Source organism: Petromyzon marinus, chromosome 4 (genome assembly GCF_048934315.1).
Source record: "Petromyzon marinus isolate PM22_M1 ecotype Great Lakes invasive population chromosome 4, UKy_Petmar_22M1.pri1.0, whole genome shotgun sequence".
NCBI classification, from domain to species: Eukaryota; Metazoa; Chordata; class Hyperoartia; order Petromyzontiformes; family Petromyzontidae; genus Petromyzon; species Petromyzon marinus.
The window spans coordinates 3,340,699-3,363,602 of record NC_133670.1 but is presented as its reverse complement, the minus strand read 5'-3'; the positions used below and the strand labels follow the sequence as shown (position 1 = coordinate 3,363,602).

General features: G+C 46.9%; 1 protein-coding gene across 1 annotated transcript; it reads left to right on the top strand.

Moving 5' to 3' along the window:
* Nucleotides 1–2,103: 2,103 nt before the first annotated feature.
* Nucleotides 2,104–21,652, top strand: LOC142906402 (uncharacterized). Its single transcript, XM_076054081.1, has 2 exons — nucleotides 2,104–2,187; nucleotides 18,663–21,652. Exons 1-2 carry the CDS (start codon nucleotides 2,104–2,106, stop codon nucleotides 20,529–20,531), a joined length of 1,953 nt encoding a protein of 650 aa, XP_075910196.1. The 3' UTR covers nucleotides 20,532–21,652.
* The last annotated feature ends 1,252 nt before the right edge of the window (nucleotides 21,653–22,904 follow it).

Below are 22,904 nucleotides of genomic sequence, written 5' to 3'. Positions count from 1 at the left end.
TTAATCTCCTCCTCGTCCTCCTCTTTCCTCGCCTCCATCCCTGTGGAGGCCGTAAGCGAGGAGGCTATCAGGCGGGATCGGCACAAGCAAAAGGAGGGGAGCGGGACGCGCGAGTGTGTGGAGGCACAGTCAGCCATGTTACGTGGGGAATTGAACACCGTAGAGGCACAGTCAGCCATGTTACGTGGGGAAGTAAACACTGTGGAGACAGATTCAGCCATGTTACGTGGGGAAGTGAACACCGTAGAGGCACAGTCAGCCATGTTACGTGGGGAAGTAAACACCGTGGAGGCACAGTCAGCCATGTTACGTGGGGAAGTGAACACTGTGGAGGCAGTCAGCCATGTTACGTGGGGAAGTAAAACACTGTGGAGACAGAGTCAGCCATGTTACGTGGAGAAGTGAACACCGTGGAGGCACAGTCAGCCATGTTACGTGGGGAAGTGAACACCGTGGAGGCACAGTCAGCCATGTTACGTGGGGAAGTGAACACCGTGGAGACAGAGTTAGCCATGTTACGTGGGGAAGTGAACACTGGAGGCAGTCAGCCATGTCACGTGGGGAAGTAAACACCGTGGAGGCACAGTCAGCCATGTTACGTGGGGAAGTGAACACCGTGGAGGCAGTCAGCCATTTTACGTGGGGAAGTGAACACTGTGGAGACAGAGTCAGCCATGTTACGTGGGGAAGTGAACACTGTGGAGGCAGTCAGCCATGTTACGTGGGGAAGTAAACACCGTGGAGACAGAGTCAGCCATGTTACGTGGGGAATTGAACACCGTAGAGGCACAGTCAGCCATGTTACGTGGGGAAGTAAACACTGTGGAGACAGAGTCAGCCATGTTACGTGGGGAATTGAACACCGTAGAGGCACAGTCAGCCATGTTACGTGGGGAAGTAAACACTGTGGAGACAGAGTCAGCCATGTTACGTGGGGAAGTGAACACCGTAGAGGCACAGTCAGCCATGTTACGTGGGGAAGTAAACACCGTGGAGGCACAGTCAGCCATGTTACGTGGGGAAGTAAATACCGTGGAGGCACAGTCAGCCATGTTACGTGGGGAAGTGAACACTGTGGAGGCAGTCAGCCATGTTACGTGGGGAAGTAAAACACTGTGGAGACAGAGTCAGCCATGTTACGTGGAGAAGTGAACACCGTGGAGGCACAGTCAGCCATGTTACGTGGGGAAGTGAACACCGTGGAGGCACAGTCAGCCATGTTACGTGGGGAAGTGAACACCGTGGAGACAGAGTCAGCCATGTTACGTGGGGAAGTGAGCACTGGAGGCAGTCAGCCATGTCACGTGGGGAAGTAAACACCGTGGAGGCACAGTCAGCCATGTTACGTGGGGAAGTGAACACCGTGGAGGCAGTCAGCCATGTTACGTGGGGAAGTGAACACTGTGGAGACAGAGTCAGCCATGTTACGTGGGGAAGTGAACACTGTGGAGGCAGTCAGCCATGTTACGTGGGGAAGTAAACACCGTGGAGGTAGTCAGCCATGTTACGTGGGGAAGTAAACACCGTGGAGGCAGTCAGCCATGTTACGTGGGGAAATGAACACTGTGGAGGCAGTCAGCCATGTTACGTGGGGAAGTGAACACTGTGGAGGTAGTCAGCCATGTTACGTGGGGAAGTGAACACTGTGGAGGTAGTCAGCCATGTTACGTGGGGAAGTGAACACCGTGGAGGCAGTCAGCCATGTTACGTGGGGAAGTGAACACCGTGGAGGCAGTCAGCCATGTTACGTGGGGAAGTGAACACTGTGGAGGTAGTCAGCCATGTTACGTGGGGAAGTGAACACTGTGGAGGTAGTCAGCCATGTTACGTGGGGAAGTGAACACTGTGGAGGTAGTCAGCCATGTTACGTGGGGAAGTGAACACTGTGGAGGCAGTCAGCCATGTTACGTGGGGAAGTGAACACCGTGGAGGCAGTCAGCCATGTTACGTGGGGAAGTGAACACTGTGGAGGTAGTCAGCCTTGTTACGTGGGGAAGTGAACACTGTGGAGGTAGTCAGCCATGTTACGTGGGGAAGTGAACACTGTGGAGGCAGTCAGCCATGTTACGTGGGGAAGTAAACACCGTGGAGACAGAGTCAGCCATGTTATGTGGGGAAGTCAACGACGTGGAGGAACATTCCGCCATGTTACGTCGGGAAGTGAACAGCGTGGACACAGCCGGCGACGTTCCAAATACATAAAAACACTGGGGCACAGCGCTCACAGTCCAACAAAGACAAAGATCCCCCGTGTAGCCTGTGACAGACTGTTGGGGCAAGTGCTGTTAGCGAGTGGCAGCACCGATTAAGATCGGCACTGTGGCACACGACGGGGTGGTTGGCCAACACCACGCCCGGCCGCCTTTGTCTCCCCCAGTGGCGATGTTTACTACACACCGCGCACCAGGTACTCATTTGAGGCTGAGTCGACCTAGGGGGAAGGGGGACCCAGGATTCGAACTCGTGTAGTCGGGGTTCAGAGTGCAGTGCGCTAACCGCTGCGCCACCGCTCCCCCCACCACACACGCGCACAGCAACTCCAGAGAGCGACTTTTGGGTCAGAGGTAGCCGCATTGTACTGGCGCCGTCCATAAATGACATCACGCACCTAGGGGGGGCGGGGGGGGGGGTCAGATATTTGTGACGATGTGTGACGAGGGGGGGGGCTGAGAAATGTGACGTCACATCAAAATGCGCAACTTTAAATAAATACAGACAACACGTTCTACTTAATTAAATAGACTTTTTAATAAATGTTTTCTCCTACAACATCAGAGTGCAGCGCCACATTAAATACGCACTACAATGACAATAGTTTAAAGCGATTTGAAGCATGTTTTTTTTGGGGGGGGGGGCAGAGCTTTGTGACGTCATATTTGAGGGGGGGGGGGTCTGACTTTTTGTTACGCCGTGTGACGATGGGGGGGGGGGGTCAAAAATCGCGTGACGTCATTTATGGACGGCCCCTTTGGCACCGTGCGTCGCTGAATCATTGCTCATCGGAGTGCCAGCTGTATGACAACGCGACGTGGCACGCAGTGCCAACTTACACCTGTCAACCCCTAACCATTGCCTCTCTTATTACAGACCAATTCAGACCTTATTGGTCACCCCGTGCCCCTTACAAATCTCAACGTTCATCCTACAAAGTCCCATCACAAGGGGAAAAACACAAAACATTGTTTTGCCCGTTATAAAACGGCTGTAGTAAGCCGTATGGACCTGAAAAATTAATTTCCCTGTACACGAATACGGAAATTGAAAGGTATTTTATTACAAAAAACAAACATCATTAAAATTCACACAAACACTATAGTATTATAGTAGTTCGAAAATTAGACTGTGGAAAATAGTCATGTGTAATGATGAAAAATACTTGAAGATAACATTTATCATTATCTTATTGCAATATATGAACGTGTAATGGCAAATTAAAACGATGCGATACAATTTGACAATCCTTTACCGCGATACACTTAATCCAATGAAGTTGAATGTAAACGCTGAAACACGTAAATATTACTGAACATAGCGTGGATAGAAGAAACTGATTTAACTAAATATCCACACAATTAAAACATCAATGAAGCAGGTTGTTGGAATGGATGCTCCAGGCGCCACTCTACGCGTGAGTGGTGCCAGTGGACTGAGAGGCCGTGCCAGGAGTCGCTGTCGCTGGCTGCTCAATGACCACCACCCTCTCGGCCGCTGCAGGGAGGGCGCGGCGCTGAGCCTTGAACTTCAGCTTCCCGTCTTCAGTCAAGCAGCAGCTCACGCTCTGCGGGTCCACGTCCCTGGGCAGCTGCGTCTCCCTGTGGAACTCCTGGCAGCTGTGGCTGTAGCTGCCGCTGCTGACTTCTCCGCTCTTCACCTCGCGCCGTCCGGCCACCACCAGCTTGTCTCCAGACACCTTCACGGCCAGGTCCTGTGGGGAGAAGTCCTGCACGTCCAGGGACGCGACAAACCCGCCTCCCTGCTCCTGTGGATCTTCAATCTGGAACCCACTGCTCACGGCCGGCTGCTGCAGCAGTGCGTCTCCGTGGCTGCCCGGGGCCCGAGTGTGGCTGCTGAGCTGATCGACTCCACGGAAGATTCTCTCCATCCTCTCGATCTCGCTCCTCATGTCTCGCTGCAGCTGCTGGAAGAGACTTTCACCGTGGGGGTTCCAGACCGGCCAGCCTGGCCAGACGCTCCTCTCCATCACGTGCATCGCAGGGAAGTAAACACTCAGGGCCATGCTTGTTGATGTGCTTCACAGTGAGGCTCGCTTCAGCTGTGAGCGCTGCTCCCTCCTCCGCCGATGTTCTGCCAGTGCAGCTACAGGAGCTGCTTTTATAGCCCTGGCAGTAGCTACGAGCAGATGCCAGGGGGAGCCAGAAGCGTCCAGAATGACGCAGCTGCTCCCAGGGGCTTCCTCCATCCGCACAGAATCTAGAGCGTGACTCGTGTCTCAGGGTGCAGTTTGTGAGCAGTTTACTGCCATGGAATTCACTCAGCACTCATAATGAATGTAAAACAGAGTGATGTGCTCTTCTATATTTAACTGAAATTACTACACTTTGAAGGGTGATACAAACCGAAACTTAAATTCTCGCTTACACAGCACAATGACATCATCAGCCTTATCAGGAAAGACTGAGTCACACAAAAACAACGAATGTCCCTTACATTTAACTTAATTAATAAAAAACTATCAATTCTGTACAATGGTTATTTTTAAAATATACGTAATGTTATGGTTTGATACTTACACATTGGCAGGGTGAACTAAATGCTATTGTAGTGAACTTGTCATAAACTGCAGCCTGAGACACGAGTCACGCTCTTGATTCTGGGCGGATGATGTAAGCCCCTGGGAGCAGCTGCGTCATTCTGGACGCTTCTGGCTGCCCCTGGCATCTGCTCGTAGCTACTGCCAGGGAATATGCTATTCTGTAATTTTATTTTATTATTTCTTATTTCTACGTGACTTTACCGAAAAAAACAAAGAGCAGTTTCTTCTATCCACGCTATGTTCAGTAATATTTACGTGTTTCAGCGTTCACATTCAACTTCATTGGATTAAGTGTATCGCTGTAAAGGATTGTCAAATTGTATCGCATCGTTTTAATTTGCCATTACACGTTCATATATTGCAATAAGATAATGATAAATGTTATCTTTAATTATTTTTCATCATTACACATGACTATTTTCCACAGTCTAATTTTCGAACTACTATAATACTATACTGTTTGTGTGAATGGTAAATGATGTTTGTTTTTTGTAATAAAATACCTTTCATTTTCCTGCAAGAGTTGCAACTGTTCTTTTTTTCTACATTGTGTTTGTTTCATCGTTACTGTGGACCAGAGTTCTGGACACAGAATTCCCCAAAACTAAGACAACCGGTAACGCGGCCTCATTGCTCCCTGTCCATGACAACTCCCAAGGTGCCAGGCTCACGCCGTCGGCCCTGCCGAGTCACTCCGCACTCAGAATCTGGGATTGGCTTGCAATGATCTAAGATCAATCTTACCACTTCACATTTCACTTGTATCATCCTTCAATTGGTAGTAAATCCTTCGCTAAGGAATTGGTCCTCAAATCGTGGGGACAAGCGTACCACGGAAAGATTAGTTGCCATTTAATGTTTGCGACACAGAGAATGTAAATAGTTACATGACCACCTCGCTGCTGTAGCAGTGTAAGTCATGCTGCTATTAATATATTCTATGTCTCGAGTTTCGTGGCTGGCTGCTGGCTGTGCTTCTCTCCATCCCAACAATAACTCCGTTGTTAGTGGGTGCAGGAGATAATAGGGACACCAACAAGGTGGGAATTTTCAGAACAGTATTTGAAGACTGACACAGTTCATTTAAAATTGCACTTTCAATGTATGCGCCAATTAACGTCATTCTTTTTGACAAAATAACTTGTTTTATCCTAGAGAATTAGAAACTAAACCTGAAGACATTAAACTAGTACAATTAAAATGTACGATTAATTGTAAAGTTAGCAAAATAAATAAATGATCTAATTCATATACTATATTCTTGGTTCTTTCGGTAAAGTCACGTAGAAGGGAAACAATAAAATAATAAAGATAATCCCTCAGCTATTTGCACAAGCCAATCCCTTAGCTATTTCAATGCTAAATTACTAGTTGCCTCTGTGGATGTGTAGGTTTTGACTTTAACATAGCCATTCCTGTGACCAGTCACAAGCTAATCCCTTAGCTATTTCAATGCTAAATTACTAGTTGCCTCTGTGGATGTGTAGGTTTTGACTTTAACATAGCCAATTCCGTGACCAGTCACAAGCTAATCCCTCAGCTATTGATATGTAAACCCCTTTGTCAAGGTGCTTCACTTATCCCAACCAGCTTAAAAGTCTCTACGAATCTTAACATCGTTAATTGAAGCTCTGTCGTCCCGACAGGTCTGTACCTTTCACCTAAAGACGGCCGCTTGCGTTGTGGCCAAAACGTCGTGAGAATTTTATCGTGTCATTTTATTATTTTATTCTCATTCTACGTGACTTTACCGAAAGAACCAAAGAAAATAAAATAATAAAGATATAAAACAATACAATTCTCCAAATCAAAATTCATATACTGTTGATTTATTCACTCCATCTCCGCAGTGGACACTGCCGGTTGTGTTCCTTCCTTAGCTCCCATTCCCACGTTAGTCTCGACCACCGGCCGTCATCACTTCAAGTTGTGTGTCCTGCCTCACCCCACCTTTCTAAACTAAAATTACGTCCTTAATTTGCATATGAAGTCCAATTGACGTGTCCGTCTTCCAGTATCAGTGTTGTTCTTAGGATGCGCATCATCTCTACGCTTCCTTGTGCATTTCTAAACATTGGTTCTATTTTCTGTTTGTGATGCATCTGTTTGAAAAAAAACGTTCTGCTTAAGGCATATGGCTCAGTTACGTTTCATTATTAAGTTAAGATAATAATAAGCACTTTGCTCTGCCCTGATACGCCTCTCTTAATCATTTTCATCCCTCTTCCCCTTCAACAACTGCCCTACGTGCAAATGCACTTCTGTGTTTTCAAGGCTGTGTCCCTGTTCTTTTTGCGTTCAGTTTGTCATTCCCCCGCACCTCCATTAAAGCATGGTTGGCAGCGCACGGTGCGAAAGAAGTTCACCATGCAAACATACTCTGCGTTGAAAAATGATTCTACTGATAGCAGACCAAACCTGGACAGATTTCTCAATACGAGTGCAATATCGAGGGTACAGATCAATACGACCTGAACACAGATGCTATTTCTCGGACGGTTGGCAACTCTAGCCATGCCCATACAAACATACACAACATCTTGACCATGAATCGCCTATGTGGCAGATTAAATGTCAAGCATTTTACATTGAATTCCAATCTACTTTTGTTCGTTTTGATTGATTTTGGAGCAGTTTCAAGTAAGAATTTTTTATACAATTATTGTATTGTCATTTACTGTATAATTATGATAATAGACCAAGCACTGAGACATTTTCCAGGGTTGGTCTACAATCGAAAAGGTGGCAACCCCATAGCACACCCTAACGTGTTCCAGTGTTAACACATCGTATGTTTGTATCTTGAAATTCTTTCGCACCGTACGTAGCCCACCGTGCTAATCGGAGGTATGAGATAAGGACAAGGAACTAAACACAATAAGCAATTACTTAAGAAGAGTTTCAATTGAGTATGGGATGATTGCGAGTGCTGTCAATATGGCGGTGTTGACAACAAGCATCCACTTGAAACGAACGCGCTTCCGAAAATCTGCGATTTTATCATTTCATGCCGATACGTGGAGATGAGCGGGTTCACCGCGGGTCTTAAACAGCCCTTCCCCAGCCAACATGCACTGGGGGAAATTCCATCAATATTCTCATTAATAATCTGCTTTGGAAGACGAAGAAGAAAAAAGCTAATCCTGCAGGCATCGCGGATAATAAGATTAGAATATTACTTCGCCCCACATCACGGCGGATACGCACGAATGTTGAACGTCTTTGGGGCCGTCCATAAATGACGTCACACACCTGGGGGGGGGGGCGATCAGACATTTGTGACGATGTGTGACGAGGGGGGGGGGGGGGGTGAGAAATGTGACGTCACATCAAAATGCGCAACTTTAAATAAATATAGACGACACGTTCTACTTAATTAAATATACTTTTTAATAAATGTTTTCTCCTACAACATCAGAGTGCAGCGCCACATTAAATACGCACTACAATTACAATAGTTTAAAGCGATTTGAAGCATGTTTTATTTGGTGGGAGGGGGGCCAAAGCTTTGTGACGTCATATATGAGGGGGGGGTCTGACTTTTTGTGACGCCGTGTGACAATGGGGGGTTGGGGTCAAAAATCGTCAGAAGTCGCGTGACGTCATTTATGGACGGCCCCTTTGGCACCGTGCGTCGCCGAATCATTGCTCATCGGAGTGTCAGCTGTATGACAACGCGACGTGGCACGCAGTGCCAACGCACACCTGTCAACCCCTAACCATTGCCTCTCTTATTACAGACCAATTCAGACCTTATTGGTCACCCCGTGCCCCTTACAAATCTCAACGTTCATCCTACAAAGTCCCATCACAAGGGGAGAAACACAAAACATTGTTTTGCCCGTTTTGAAACGGCTCTAGTAAGCCGTATGGACCTGAGAACTCAATCTCCCTGTACACCAATACGGGGTAACCCCGTACGGGTTGACACGGCATGCCAACGTGATACTGGATCGCGCCTTCGGCTCTAAGAGATTCGTTTGTGACTGAACTGGAGATTAATGAATGATAAACCAGCCAGGGCTTCCCTCGCTGTACGCGGGTTCGGTTTGTTGCGCTATTTCACGCTGTGGGGGCCGTCCATAAATGACGTCACGCGATTTTAGACGATTTTTGACCCCCCCTCCCATCGTCACGCGGCGTCACAAAGAGTCAGAGCCCCCCCTCAAATATGACGGTACAAAGCTGTGCCCCCCCCCAAAATAAAGCATGCTTCATATCGCTTTAAACTATTGTCATCGTGGTGCTTATTTAATGTGGCGCTGCACTCTGATGTTGTAGGAGAAAATATTTATTAAAAAGTCTATTTAATTACGTAGAACGTGTTGTCTATATTTATTTAAAGTTGCGCATTTTGATGTGACGTCACATTTCTCAACCCCCCCCCCCCCCTCATTTATGGACGGCCCCAGTACAATGCGGCTACCTCTGACCCAAAAGTCGCTCTCTGGAGCTGCTGTGCACGTGTGTGGTGGGGGGAGCGGTGGGCTACGTACGGTGCGAAAGAATTTCAAGATACAAACATACGATGTGTTAACACTGGAACACATGAGGGTGTGCTATGGGGTTGCAACCTTTTCGATTGTAGACCAACCCTGGGCAATGTCTCAGTGCTTGGTCTATTATCACAATTATACAGTAAATGGCAATACAATAATTCTATTAAAATACTTACTTGAAACTGCGCCAAAATAAATCAAAACGAACAAAAGTAGATCGAAATTCAATGTATAATGCTTGACATTTAATCTGCCGCATAGGCGATTCATGGTCAAGATGTTGTGTATGTTTGCATGGGCATGGCTAGAGTTGCCACCCGTCCATGAATTAGCATCTGTGTTCAGTTGGTATTGATCTGTACCCTCGATATTGCACTCGTATTGAGAAATCTGTCCAGGATTGGTCTGCAGTCAGTAGAATCATTTTTCAACGCAGCGTATGTTTGCATGGTGAACTTCTTTCGCACCGTACGCAGCCAACCATGCTTTACTGGAGGTGCGGGGGAATAACAAACTGAACGCAAAAAGAACAGGGACACAGCCTTGAAAACACAGAAGTGCATCTACACGTAGGGCGGTTGTTGAAGGGGAAGACGGATGAAAATGATTAAGAGAGGTGTATCAGGGCAGAACAAAGTGCTTATTGTTATCTTAACTTAATAATGAAACGTAACTGAGCCATATGCCTTAAGCAGAACGTTTTTTTTCAAACAGATGCATCACAAACGGAAAGTAGAACCAATGTTTAGAAATGCACAAGGAAGCGTAGAGATGATGCACATCCTAAGAATTACACTGATACTGGAAGACGGACACGTCAATTGGACTTCATATGACTTCATATAATTAAGGACGTAATTTTAGTTTAGAAAGGTGGGGTGAGGCAGGACACACAACTTGAAGTGATGACGGCCGGTGGTCGAGACTAACGTGGGAATGGGAGCTAAGGAAGGAACACAACCGGCAGTGTCCACTGCGGAGATGGAGTGAATAAATCAACAGTATATGAATTTTGATTTGGGGAATTTTATTGTTTTATATCTTTATTATTTTATTTTCTTTGGTTCTTTCGGTAAAGTCACGTAGAATGAGAATAAAATAATAAAAAAACAATAAAATTCTCACGACGTTTTGGCCACAACGCAAGCGGCCGTCTTTAGGTGAAAGGTACAGTACTGTCGGGACGACAGAGCTTCAATTAACGATGTTAAGATTCGTAGCGACTTTTAAGCTGGTTGGGAGAAGTAAGGCACCTTGACAAAGGGGTTTACATATCAATAGCTGAGGGATTAGCTTGTGACTGGTCACGGAATTGGCTATGTTAAAGTCAAAACCGACACATCCACAGAGGCAACTAGTAATTTAGCATTGAAATAGCTAAGGGATTAGCTTGTGACTGGTCACAGGAATGGCTATGTTAAAGTCAAAACCTACACATCCACAGAGGCAACTAGTAATTTAGCATTGAAATAGCTAAGGGATTAGCTTGTGCAAATAGCTGAGGGATTAGCTTGTGACTGGTCACGGAAATGGCTATGTTAAAGTAAAAACCTACACATCCACGGAGGCAACTAGTAATTTAGCATTGAAATAGCTAAGGGATTAGCTTGTGACTGGTCACAGAAATATATGTTAAAGTAAGGCCTACACATCCACAGAGCTTCAATGAACGCTGTTAAGATTCGTAGCGACTTTTAAGCTGGTTGGGAGAAGTGAGGAGTGAGGCTCCCTCCTCTGCCGATGTTCTGTCTCAGATGTGAATAATTAGTATTGTATTACAATTCTATAAACAATACAGTGTTGTAGTGCATCACGTGTTGATGTTCCATTGCACAGCCACGTTCCAAACGCTATAATGACGTAAGAGCCGTGGAAACCTCTGACGTCACGGTGACGTCATGGCCCGGTGACGTCACGGCAGAGGTCAGAGTGGAGTCGGCTCCTGGAGAGGAAACCACCTCGCCCCACGCTGCTCCTCCACTTCGAGTTCTTCAGAGACCTTCGCCACCACCACCACCATGGCGATCTTCACGGCTGTCCTCACTGTGGTTCTGCTGCTCACGCAGCCGATGGTGGAGCTCCTCGGAGGATCTCGGCGTGGGGGTTCGGTCATCAACGGCTCCAACACCACCACCACGATCAACTACTCGGGACTCATGAAGAACGTCTCTGCATCAGCAGGGGTCGCCACCTGGGGACCGATGTTCAGTAGCCACAGTGAGGACATTGTGGACAGCGTGCTCCCTGCTCTGCTCCACGCTGTAGGTCAGCTGTACAGCGGCTGCAAGGAGGCCATCAGCTCCACCATGCTGCTGAACACCCTGCACATCGCCGTGCATCTCTGGCGTTTCATACGTCGCCAAGTGAGTGAGCAACATCCATCATCATCACCACCATCAGCCATGGTCAATCCACTAGTGGGTAGAGACCTCCACGAGCCGTCGCCACCTCCCACGATGCCGCTGTGCAGTAATCCACCCAGCACCTGCACGTGGAGCGATTTCATTGCTTCATCTCCCCACTGGGCACCCTCTCGGATGACCCCCTCGCAGCCCGTCGGCATCACTCGCCCCCTTCACACCTCCACAAATCCCCCTCAATTCCACTCACGGTGTCTTCAACAGCCTGGTTGGGCACTGGAACAGTATCCCGGACAGTGCCGGATTAAGCTCGTGCGGGTCCTGTAGCTTATATTATAAAGGTGCCCAGAATAAATAAAAAACACAATTATAAAGCACGAAGTTTTTAACTTGCATAGTAAAGTAATTGTAATTTTACTATAGTAATAGAGCAAGTACAGAATCACTGAACGGGGATTTATAGGGTGAGATCATTTAGCGCGGGGCGCTTGAAAGTGCGGGGCCCACAGCTAATGATTATTTTGTTCCGAGGATAATCCGGCACTGATCACGGATTGAGTATGAGGAGCAGTGATGAGATTTAAAGTATTTTTAACATGTTATTAAAATGTTATGTTTAATAGAAAATATAATGTTGTTTGTCTCTTAGCTGTGATTCGTAAAAACACTGTTGTTACTCAATGGTCTTTCGGTAAAGTCACGTAGAAAAAATAAACAAAATAATAGAATACGACGTTTCGATTGCAACTCAAGCAGTCGTCATCAGGTGAAACTAAATTTGAGAGAGAGAGACCAAACACAGACAGGGAGACACAAAGATCCCCCGTATAGCCTGAACAGACTGTAGGGGCAAGTGCTGTTAGCGAGCACCTGTGAAGGCCGGAACAGTACACGAGGGGGTGGGTGGCCAGCACCACGCCCGACCGCCTTTGTCTCCCTAGTGGCGATGTTTACACACCGCACCAGGTACTCATTTGAGGCTGAGTCGACCTAGGGGAGGCCCGGGACCGGTTCAGATAATCGTCACTGGTGTTGGCCGTGAGCGGGAATCGAACCCGGGTCGCCAGGTTCATAGCGCAGCGTAGCGCTAACAGCTGCACCACCGCTCCCCACACACATGGAGACACACAAGCAGAGAAGGACGGTGATCAACCAGGCAAAGTATTATTTGTTGTGTTGGCCGACTCAATGAGTTGCATTACATTTCTAAGTTTGCTGAGTTTGATCCTCTTTCTATCAGCTTGTACCCTCTGTAAATTTCACCCCCACTATCTCGCCCGTTACGGCAGCCCCTCCGCTCCCACTCCCCCTCAGAGTAGCCGAGGGATTAGCCGGGGTATGCTTGCTCTGCGATCTTACATTTACTTGCAAATCCCACCACAAACGTATATAGTGTAACCTTTGGTTGCAGTAGCTCTCTCGCTACATTTCTTCCTGTCTCAGCAGTCCGCCTGCTGTATTATTTCACCTGAAGACGATTGCTTGTGTTGTGACCACGTGTATACTGTTTACTACAGTACTATGGTGTTGTGACCACGTGTATACTGTTTACTATAGTACTATAGTGTTTTGACCACGTGTATACTGTTTACTATAGTACTATAGTGTTGGGACCACGTGTATACTGTTTACTACAGTACTATAGTGTTGTGACCACGTGTATACTGTTTACTATAGTGTTGGGACCACGTGTATACTGTTTACTACAGTACTATAGTGTTGTGACCACGTGTATACTGTTTACTATAGTACTATAGTGTTGGGACCACGTGTATACTGTTTACTATAGTACTATAGTGTTGTGAACATGTGTATACTGTTTACTATAGTACTATAGTGTTGTGACCACGTCTATACTGTTTACTACAGTACTATAGTGTTGTGACCACGTGCATACTATTTACTATAGTACTGTAGTGGTGTGACCACGTGTATACTGTATACTACAGTACTATAGTGTTGTGACCACGTGTATACTGTTTACTATAGTACTATAGTGTTGGGACCACGTGTATACTGTTTACTACAGTACTATAGTGTTGTGACCACGTGTATACTGTTTACTATAGTACTATAGTGTTGTGACCATGTGTATACTGTTTACTATAGTACTATAGTGTTGTGACCACGTCTATACTGTTTACTACAGTACTATAGTGTTGTGACCACGTGCATACTGTTTACTATAGTACTGTAGTGTTGTGACCACGTGTATACTGTATACTACAGTACTATAGTGTTGTGACCACGTGTATACTGTTTACTATAGTGTTGGGACCACGTGTATACTGTTTACTGCAGTACTATAGTGTTGTGACCACGTGTATACTGTTTCCTATAGTACTATAGTGTTGTGACCATGTGTATACTGTTTACTATAGTACTATAGTGTTGTGACCACGTCTATACTGTTTACTACAGTACTATAGTGTTGTGACCACGTGCATACTGTTTACTATAGTACTGTAGTGTTGTGACCACGTGTATACTGTATACTACAGTACTATAGTGTTGTGACCACGAGTATACTGTTTACTATAGTACTATAGTGTTGGGACCACGTCTATACTGTTTACTACAGTACTATAGTGTTGTGACCACGTGTATACTGTTTACTATAGTACTATAGTGTTGTGACCACGTCTATACTGTTTACAGTACTATAGCGTTGTGACCACGTGCATACTGTTTACTATAGTACTGTAGTGTTGTGACCACGTGTATACTGTTTACTACAGTACTATAGTGTTGTGACCACGTGTATACTGTTTCCTATAGTACTATAGTGTTGTGACCATGTGTATACTGTTTACTATGGTACTATAGTGTTGTGACCACGTGTATACTGTTTACTACAGTACTATAGTGTTGTGACCACGTGTATACTGTTTACTATAGTACTATAGTGTTGTGACCACGTGTATACTGTTTACTATAGTACTATAGTGTTGGGACCACGTGTATACTGTTTACTACAGTACTATAGTGTTGTGACCACGTGTATACTGTTTCCTATAGTACTATAGTGTTGTGACCATGTGTATACTGTTTACTATGGTACTATAGTGTTGTGACCACGTGTATACTGTTTACTACAGTACTATAGTGTTGTGACCAAGTGTATACTGTTTACTATAGTACTGTAGAGTTGTGACCACGTGTATACTGTTTACTATAGTACTATAGTGTTGGGACCACGTGTATACTGTTTACTACAGTACTATAGTGTTGTGACCACGTGTATACTGTTTACTATAGTACTATAGTGTTGGGACCACGTGTATACTGTTTACTACAGTACTATAGTGTTGTGACCACGTGTATACTGTTTGCTATAGTACTATAGTTTTGTGACCACGTCTATACTGTTTACTGTAGTACTATAGTGTTGTGACCACGTGTATACTGTTTACTATAGTACTATAATGTTGTGACCACGTGTATACTGTTTACTACAGTTCTATAGTGGTGTGACCACGTGTGTACTGTTTACTATAGTACTATAGTGTTGTGACCACGTGTACACTGTTTGCTACAGTACTATAGTGTTGTGACCACGTGTGTAATGTTTACTACATTCCTATAGTGTTGTGATCACGTGTGTAATGTTTACTACAGTACTATAGTGTTGTGACCACGTGTATACTGTTTACTACAGTACTATAGTGTTGTGACCACGTGTATACTGTTTACTATAGTACTATAGTGTGACCACGTGTATACTGTTTACTACAGTACTATAGTGTTGTGACCACGTGTATACGGTTTACTACAGTACTATAGTGTTGTGACCACGTGTATACTGTTTACTACAGTACTATAGTGTTGTGACCACGTGTATACTGTTTACTATAGTACTATAGTGTTGTGACCACGTGTTTACTGTTTACTATAGTACTATAGTGTTGTGACCACGTGTATATTGTTTACTACAGTACTATAGTGTTGTGACCACGTGTATACTGTTTACTATAGTACTATAGTGTTGTGACCACGTGTTTACTGTTTACTATAGTACTATAGTGTTGTGACCACGTGTACACTGTTTACTACAGTACTATAGTGTTGTGACCACGTGTGTAATGTTTACTACATTACTATAGTGTTGGGACCACGTGTATACTGTTTATTACAGTACTATAGTGTTGTGACCACGTGTATACTGTTTCCTATAGTACTATAGTGTTGTGACCATGTGTATACTGTTTACTATAGTACTATAGTGTTGTGACCACGTGTGTACTGTTTACTACAGTACTATAGTGTTGTGACCACGTGTATACTGTTTACTATAGTACTATAGTGTTGTGACCATGTGTATACTGTTTACTATAGTACTATAGTGTTGTGACCACGTCTATACTGTTTACTACAGTACTATAGTGTTGTGACCACGTGCATACTGTTTACTATAGTACTGTAGTGTTGTGACCACGTGTATACTGTTTACTATAGTACTATAGTGTTGTGACCATGTGTATACTGTTTACTATAGTACTATAGTGTTGTGACCACGTCTATACTGTTTACTACAGTACTATAGTGTTGTGACCACGTGCATACTGTTTACTATAGTACTGTAGTGTTGTGACCACGTGTATACTGTATACTACAGTACTATAGTGTTGTGACCACGTGTATACTGTTTACTATAGTACTATAGTGTTGGGACCACATGTATACTGTTTACTATAGTACTGTAGTGTTGTGACCACGTGTATACTGTATACTACAGTACTATAGTGTTGTGACCACGTGTATACTGTTTACTATAGTACTATAGTGTTGTGACCACGTGTATACTGTTTGCTATAGTACTATTGTGTTGTGACCACGTGTATACTGTTTACTATAGTACTATAGTGTTGGGACCACGTGTATACTGTTTACTATAGTACTATAGTGTTGTGACCACGTGTTTACTGTTTACTATAGTACTATAGTGTTGTGACCACGTGTACACTGTTTACTACAGTACTATAGTGTTGTGACCACGTGTGTAATGTTTACTACATTACTATAGTGTTGGGACCACGTGTATACTGTTTACTACAGTACTATAGTGTTGTGACCACGTGTATACTGTTTCCTATAGTACTATAGTGTTGTGACCATGTGTATACTGTTTACTATAGTACTATAGTGTTGTGACCACGTGTGTACTGTTTACTACAGTACTATAGTGTTGTGACCACGTGTATACTGTTTACTATAGTACTATAGTGTTGTGACCATGTGTATACTGTTTACTATAGTACTATAGTGTTGTGACCACGTCTATACTGTTTACTACAGTACTATAGTGTTGTGACCACGTGCATACTGTTTACTATAGTACTGTAGTGTTGTGACCACGTGTATACTGTTTACTATAGTACTATAGTGTTGTGACCATGTGTATACTGTTTACTATAGTACTATAGTGTTGTGACCACGTCTATACTGTTTACTACAGTACTATAGTGTTGTGACCACGTGTGTACTGTTTACTACAGTACTATAGTGTTGTGACCACGTCTATACTGTTTACTATAGTACTATAGTGTTGTGACCACGTGTATACTGTTTACTATAGTACTATAATGTTGTGACCACGTGTATACTGTTTACTACAGTACTATAGTGGTGTGACCACGTGTGTACTGTTTACTATAGTACTATAGTGTTGTGACCACGTGTACACTGTTTGCTACAGTACTATAGTGTTGTGACCACGTGTGTAATGTTTACTACAGTACTATAGTGTTGTGATCACGTGTGTAATGTTTACTACAGTACTATAGTGTTGTGACCACGTGTATACTGTTTACTACAGTACTATAGTGTTGTGACCACGTGTGTACTGTTTACTATTGTACTATAGTGTGACCACGTGTATACTGTTTACTACAGTACTATAGTGTTGTGACCACGTGTATACTCTTTACTACAGTACTATAGTGTTGTGACCAAGTGTGTACTGTTTACTACAGTACTATAGTGTTGTGACCACGTGTATACTGTTTACTATAGTACTGTAGTGTTGTGACCACGTGTATACTGTATTTGCTATAGTACTATAGTGTTGTGACCACGTGTATACTGTTTACTACAGTACTATAGTGTTGTGACCACGTGTGTACTGTTTACTACAGTACTATAGTGTTGTGACCACGTGTATACTGTTTACTATAGTACTATAGTGTTGTGACCACGTGTATACTGCGGGATTGTGGGTAATCGTCTCCCATGCTCGGTCTCAGTCGGTGTGCCTCACTCGTATAGTCAACATCCGTGCGAACCTATCTTGTTTACTATAGTACTATAGTGTTGTGACCACGTGTATACTGTTTACTACAGTACTATAGTGTTGTGACTACGTGTATACTGTTTACTACAGTACTGTAGTGTTGTGAATACGTGTGTGTGCGTAAAGCATTTTTTTATTTTGTGTCCATGTGTAGTGACTGTTCTTTAGTAACTGTACTGCAAGTGAAAGTCGTCCTACACAATAACCATCCTCTATCTCGTCTCCCTCACACCAGCCACGATTAAATGTAATTAATAAATTTGATTACTTTATATTAAATAATAAAAATATAAAAAGGTATTTTGTATTAATATTTTTTATATGAATACGGTATTTTTGGTTTGTGGAACGAATCATCTGAGTTTCCATTATTTCTTATGGGGGAAATTCGCTTTGATATACGAGTGCTTTGGATTAAGAGCACGTTTCCAGAAGGAATTATGCTCGCAATCCAAGGTTTCACTTTATTAGTTATTTTTCTATCTACGTGATTTTACCGAAAGAAACCAAAGAGTATGCTGTTGTTAGTTTAAATGTTTGGTAAGTAAGACTTAGTCTGTGCTGCTCTCCAGTTGCCTGGATGAAAAGTGGCCCAAGTTTTTCCCAATCCTGGCCTCCTGGCTCAAAAACGTAAAAAACAAACTCGCAAGTCTGTCCCCAGGGTCACAACGCACTCACAGACACGGAGCAGGGAGATTCAGCTAATGACGCCGTTGATGTTTTTCGTAACTTTTGCATAGAGCGATGAGAATGAGGACCGGAAGGAGGAAGATTTCCCGGGCGCTGCAGAGAAAGAAAGGTGGAGGTCTCGGCCGAGCACCGAGTCCCTGGGCTCGTATGGCCGCGGCGCGGAGACGAAAGCGGCGGGCGCAGGGGAGGGGAAACAGCCCCGGCACCAAGCAGAGCTGTGCTCCTCACCTGAAGAATCCAGCTCCACTCAGGCCATCGCTCCCACTGGGGCCATCGCCTCCACCTCCACTCGGGCCATTGCCTCCATCTCTACTCGGGCCATCGCCTCCACCGCTGCCATCGCCTCCCCCGCTGCCATCGCCTCCACCTCCACTCAGGCCATCGCCTCCATCTCTACTCAGGCCATCGCCTCCCCCACTGATATCAACTCCACCTCCAATGCTTCCATCGCCTCCACCTCCACTCGGGCCATCGCCTCCACCTCCACTCGGGCCATCGCCTCCACCTCCACTCGGGCCATCGCCTCCACCTCTACTCAGGCCATCGCCTCCACCTCTACTCAGGCCATCGCCTCCACCTCCACTCAGGCCATCGTCTCCATCTCTACTCAGGCCATCGCCTCCCCCACTGATATCAACTCCACCTCCACTGCTTCCATCGACTCCACCTCCACTCAGGCCATCGCCTCCACCTCCACTCGGGCCATCTTCTCCACCTCCACTCGGGCCATCGCCTCCACCTCTACTCAGGCCATCGCCTCCACCTCCACTCAGGCCATCGCCTCCACCTCTACTCAGGCCATCGCCTCCACCTCCACTCAGGCAATCGCCTCTACCTCCACTCGGGCCATCGCCTCCACCTCTACTCAGGCCATCGCCTCCACCTCTACTCAGGCCATTGCCTCTACCTTTACTCAGGCCATCGCCTCCACCTCTACTCATGCCATCGTCTCCACCTCAACTCAGGCCATCGCCTCCACCTCTACTCAGGCCATCGCCTCCACCTCCACTCAGGACATCGTCTCCATCTCTACTCAGGCCATCGCCTCCCCCACTGATATCAACTCCACCTCCACTGCTTCCATCGCCTCCACCTCCACTCAGGCCATCGCCTCCACCTCCACTCGGGCCATCTTCTCCACCTCCACTCAGGCCATCGCCTCCACCTCCACTCGGGCCATCTTCTCCACCTCCACTCGAGCCATCGCCTCCACCTCTACTCAGGCCATCGCCTCCACCTCCACTCAGGCCATCGCCTCCACCTCTACTCAGGCCATCGCCTCCACCTCCACTCAGGCAATCGCCTCTACCTCCACTCGGGCCATCGCCTCCACCTCTACTCAGGCCATCGCCTCCACCTCTACTCAGGCCATCGCCTCCATCTCTACTCAGGCCATCGCCTCCACCTCTACTCATGCCATCGTCTCCACCTCAACTCAGGCCATCGCCTCTACCTCTACTCAGGCCATCGCCTCCACCTCTACTCAGGCCATCGCCTCCATCTCCACTCAGGCAATCGCCTCCACCTCCACTCGGGCCATCGCCTCCACCTCTACTCGGGCCATCGCCTCCACCTCTACTCAGGCCATCGTCTCCACCTCAACTCAGGCCATCGCCTCCACCTCTACTCAGGCCATCGCCTCTACCTCTACTCAGGCCATCGCCTCCATCTCTACTCAGGACATCGCCCCCACTGCTGCCATCGCCTACACCTCCAATCGGGCCATCGGCTCCACTGCTGCCATCACCTCCATCTCTACTCAGGCCATTGCCTCCACCACTGATATCAACTCTACCCCCACTGCTGACATCGACTCCACCTTCACTCCTGCCATTGCCTCAACCTTCACTTCTGCCATCGCCTCCACTGCCACTATCGCCACCACCGCCACTCGCACCATCACCTCCACCCATGAGTAATCAAGCTAACCCCCAGGATTGGGAGCTCCCTGCTTTCCACCTGCCTCCACCTCCACCAGAGCCCTGGGCTCCTCCACCCCACCGTGATACCAGACCGGGCCCGGCACACGAGTCTTTTGCTCCCTGTTCTTCACGGCAGCGTTACCGCAAGTCCCGCAACAGCCACCTTCCTCCCCGCCTCCGCAAACCTCCTCTCGAATCCTCAACTCCACTGCTGCCATCGCCTCCATCTCTACTCAGGCCATTGTCTCCACCACTGATATCAACTCTACCCCCACTGCTGACATCGACTCCACCTTCACTCCTGCCATTGCCTCAACCTCCACTTCTGCCATCGCTTCCACTGCCACTATCGCCACCACCGCCACTCGCACCATCACCTCCACCCATGAGTAATCAAGCTAACCCCCAGGATTGGGAGCTCCCTGCTTTCCACCTGCCTCCACCTCCACCAGAGCCCTGGGTTCCTCCACGCCACCGTGATACCAGACCGGGCCCGACACACGAGTCTTTTGCTCCCTATTCTTCACGGCAGCGTTACCGCAAGTCCCGCAACAGCCGCCTTCCTCCCCGCCTCCGCAAACCTCCTCTCGAATCCTCAACTCCATCCGCATTGATTCGTCCCATCCACCCGGACCGAGAGCACCTTCCCCCCGGCCTCGCTCCACCTGCAGGGCAGCGGATCCCCCCCCAGCCCAGGTGCAACGGCCGGGGTCCCGCGTACGGAGTCCCAGGTGCCCCTTCTGTCTGGCACCACTCCCACGAGTCGCGCTTCACGCGGCGTCCCGCCCTCCTCCCCACGCCTCCACCGGATCAGTGGATTCCTCCCCACCTTCGTCCCAGCCGAGCGGCTCCTGCTCCACACTGGGCCACCCGTCCCACTTTTGTTCCGTGCCGCTCCACAGATTTCCACGACAGACATCATCATCCGCCCCTTGTCCAACCCACACCACTGCATCACCATAGCCCGGCGACATTCACGGACTGCTCACACACGTGACTCCTGCTGGTCGGGTGACCGTGATGAACTATATGTGTCGCGTTGATGGCCATGTGATGGACATTGCTTTGAGTGGCAGAGCAGGTGGTTGCATGATTAATACATTTGTGTTGTTATTGGACACTGCAGTGTGCGTGTGAGTTGCTGTGCGGTGCAACAGAGCACGTATTTGGTGTCGATCTTCGCGTGTGTGTGATTGTGTGGAGCGGTAGTGTCATGGTTAACGCTACACCGCGCTTCGAAACCCAGGTTTGACCCGAGTTAGCTTTCCGCACACGGCCACAGCCGGTGCAAGCAGTTGCGCAACTCGGTTGCACACAACTGAAGTCACTCTACACGTGGAAGTCTCTGCAACCAATTTGCTTGGCGATTGGTGGCCAGAACCACGAGCGATCCACACAGCACAGGGTGCTGGTCAGTCTGACCAACCACCCATTTCACCTGACTTTCCACAAAATCACCATTAATGTTCCTTTCCCGGGCAGTGACACCAACTCTGCCAAAGTGTGTTAGGAACTAATGCTGTGTATGTTCAGCAGAAACTCTGCACGATTCTGCTGATAAGACACTTAATTTCGAAACCATTTGAGAATGTCGTATTTATAATAAACGTGCACCATTTTTTAGCTGCTTGCCGCCCCTGTACATAGTACCTCTGTATTGATTACAAGTCCTGTGTGCTCACCATTGTACCATGGCATGTGCCTAGGTGGCACTACCGGATGGCTCCCATCCATAGCTGCCAGGCCATCGGCCAGCGCGATAAATATTCGACGCCAACCAACAAATATTTATTCCCACGAGGGGTGACGGGAACCGAACCAGGGATGTCCAGAGCAATCAACTCGTTAATGCGGGAGACCTGAATAGTTCCCGGCGCGTGACACAGTAACGCTGTTCGGCTGGCGACAGCACTCTGCTGCCGTATGCAACAACACACTCCACCCCGTTGACAACCTGGGACAGAACCGCGCCAATGCTGGTGTTGGTTGCGTCAGTATCAAGGACGCACGGCATGGCAAAGTCAGAGTAGCGGAGGGGAATTGTGAAGCGCAACAAATGCGGCTTCCTCCTCCCCCCAATGAAACCTCTGACCCATAACCGTCAAGGCGTGGAGAGGTTTTGCGAAGGTAGCGAACCCAGTGACAAACCGGCGATAATAAGACGCAAAACCAATAAAACTCTGCACCTGCATCATCAACGTGGGGGTCGGCCACGTCCGAACACCCGTGGTTTTGTCGGGATCTATCGCAATGCCCGATTTACTGACAATATGACAGAGATACCGCACGGATTTCTAAAGGGGGTAACACTTCTGCGGCTTGAATTTGAGATGGGCCGCTCGCATTTTAAGAAAGACAGCGCGTAACCAA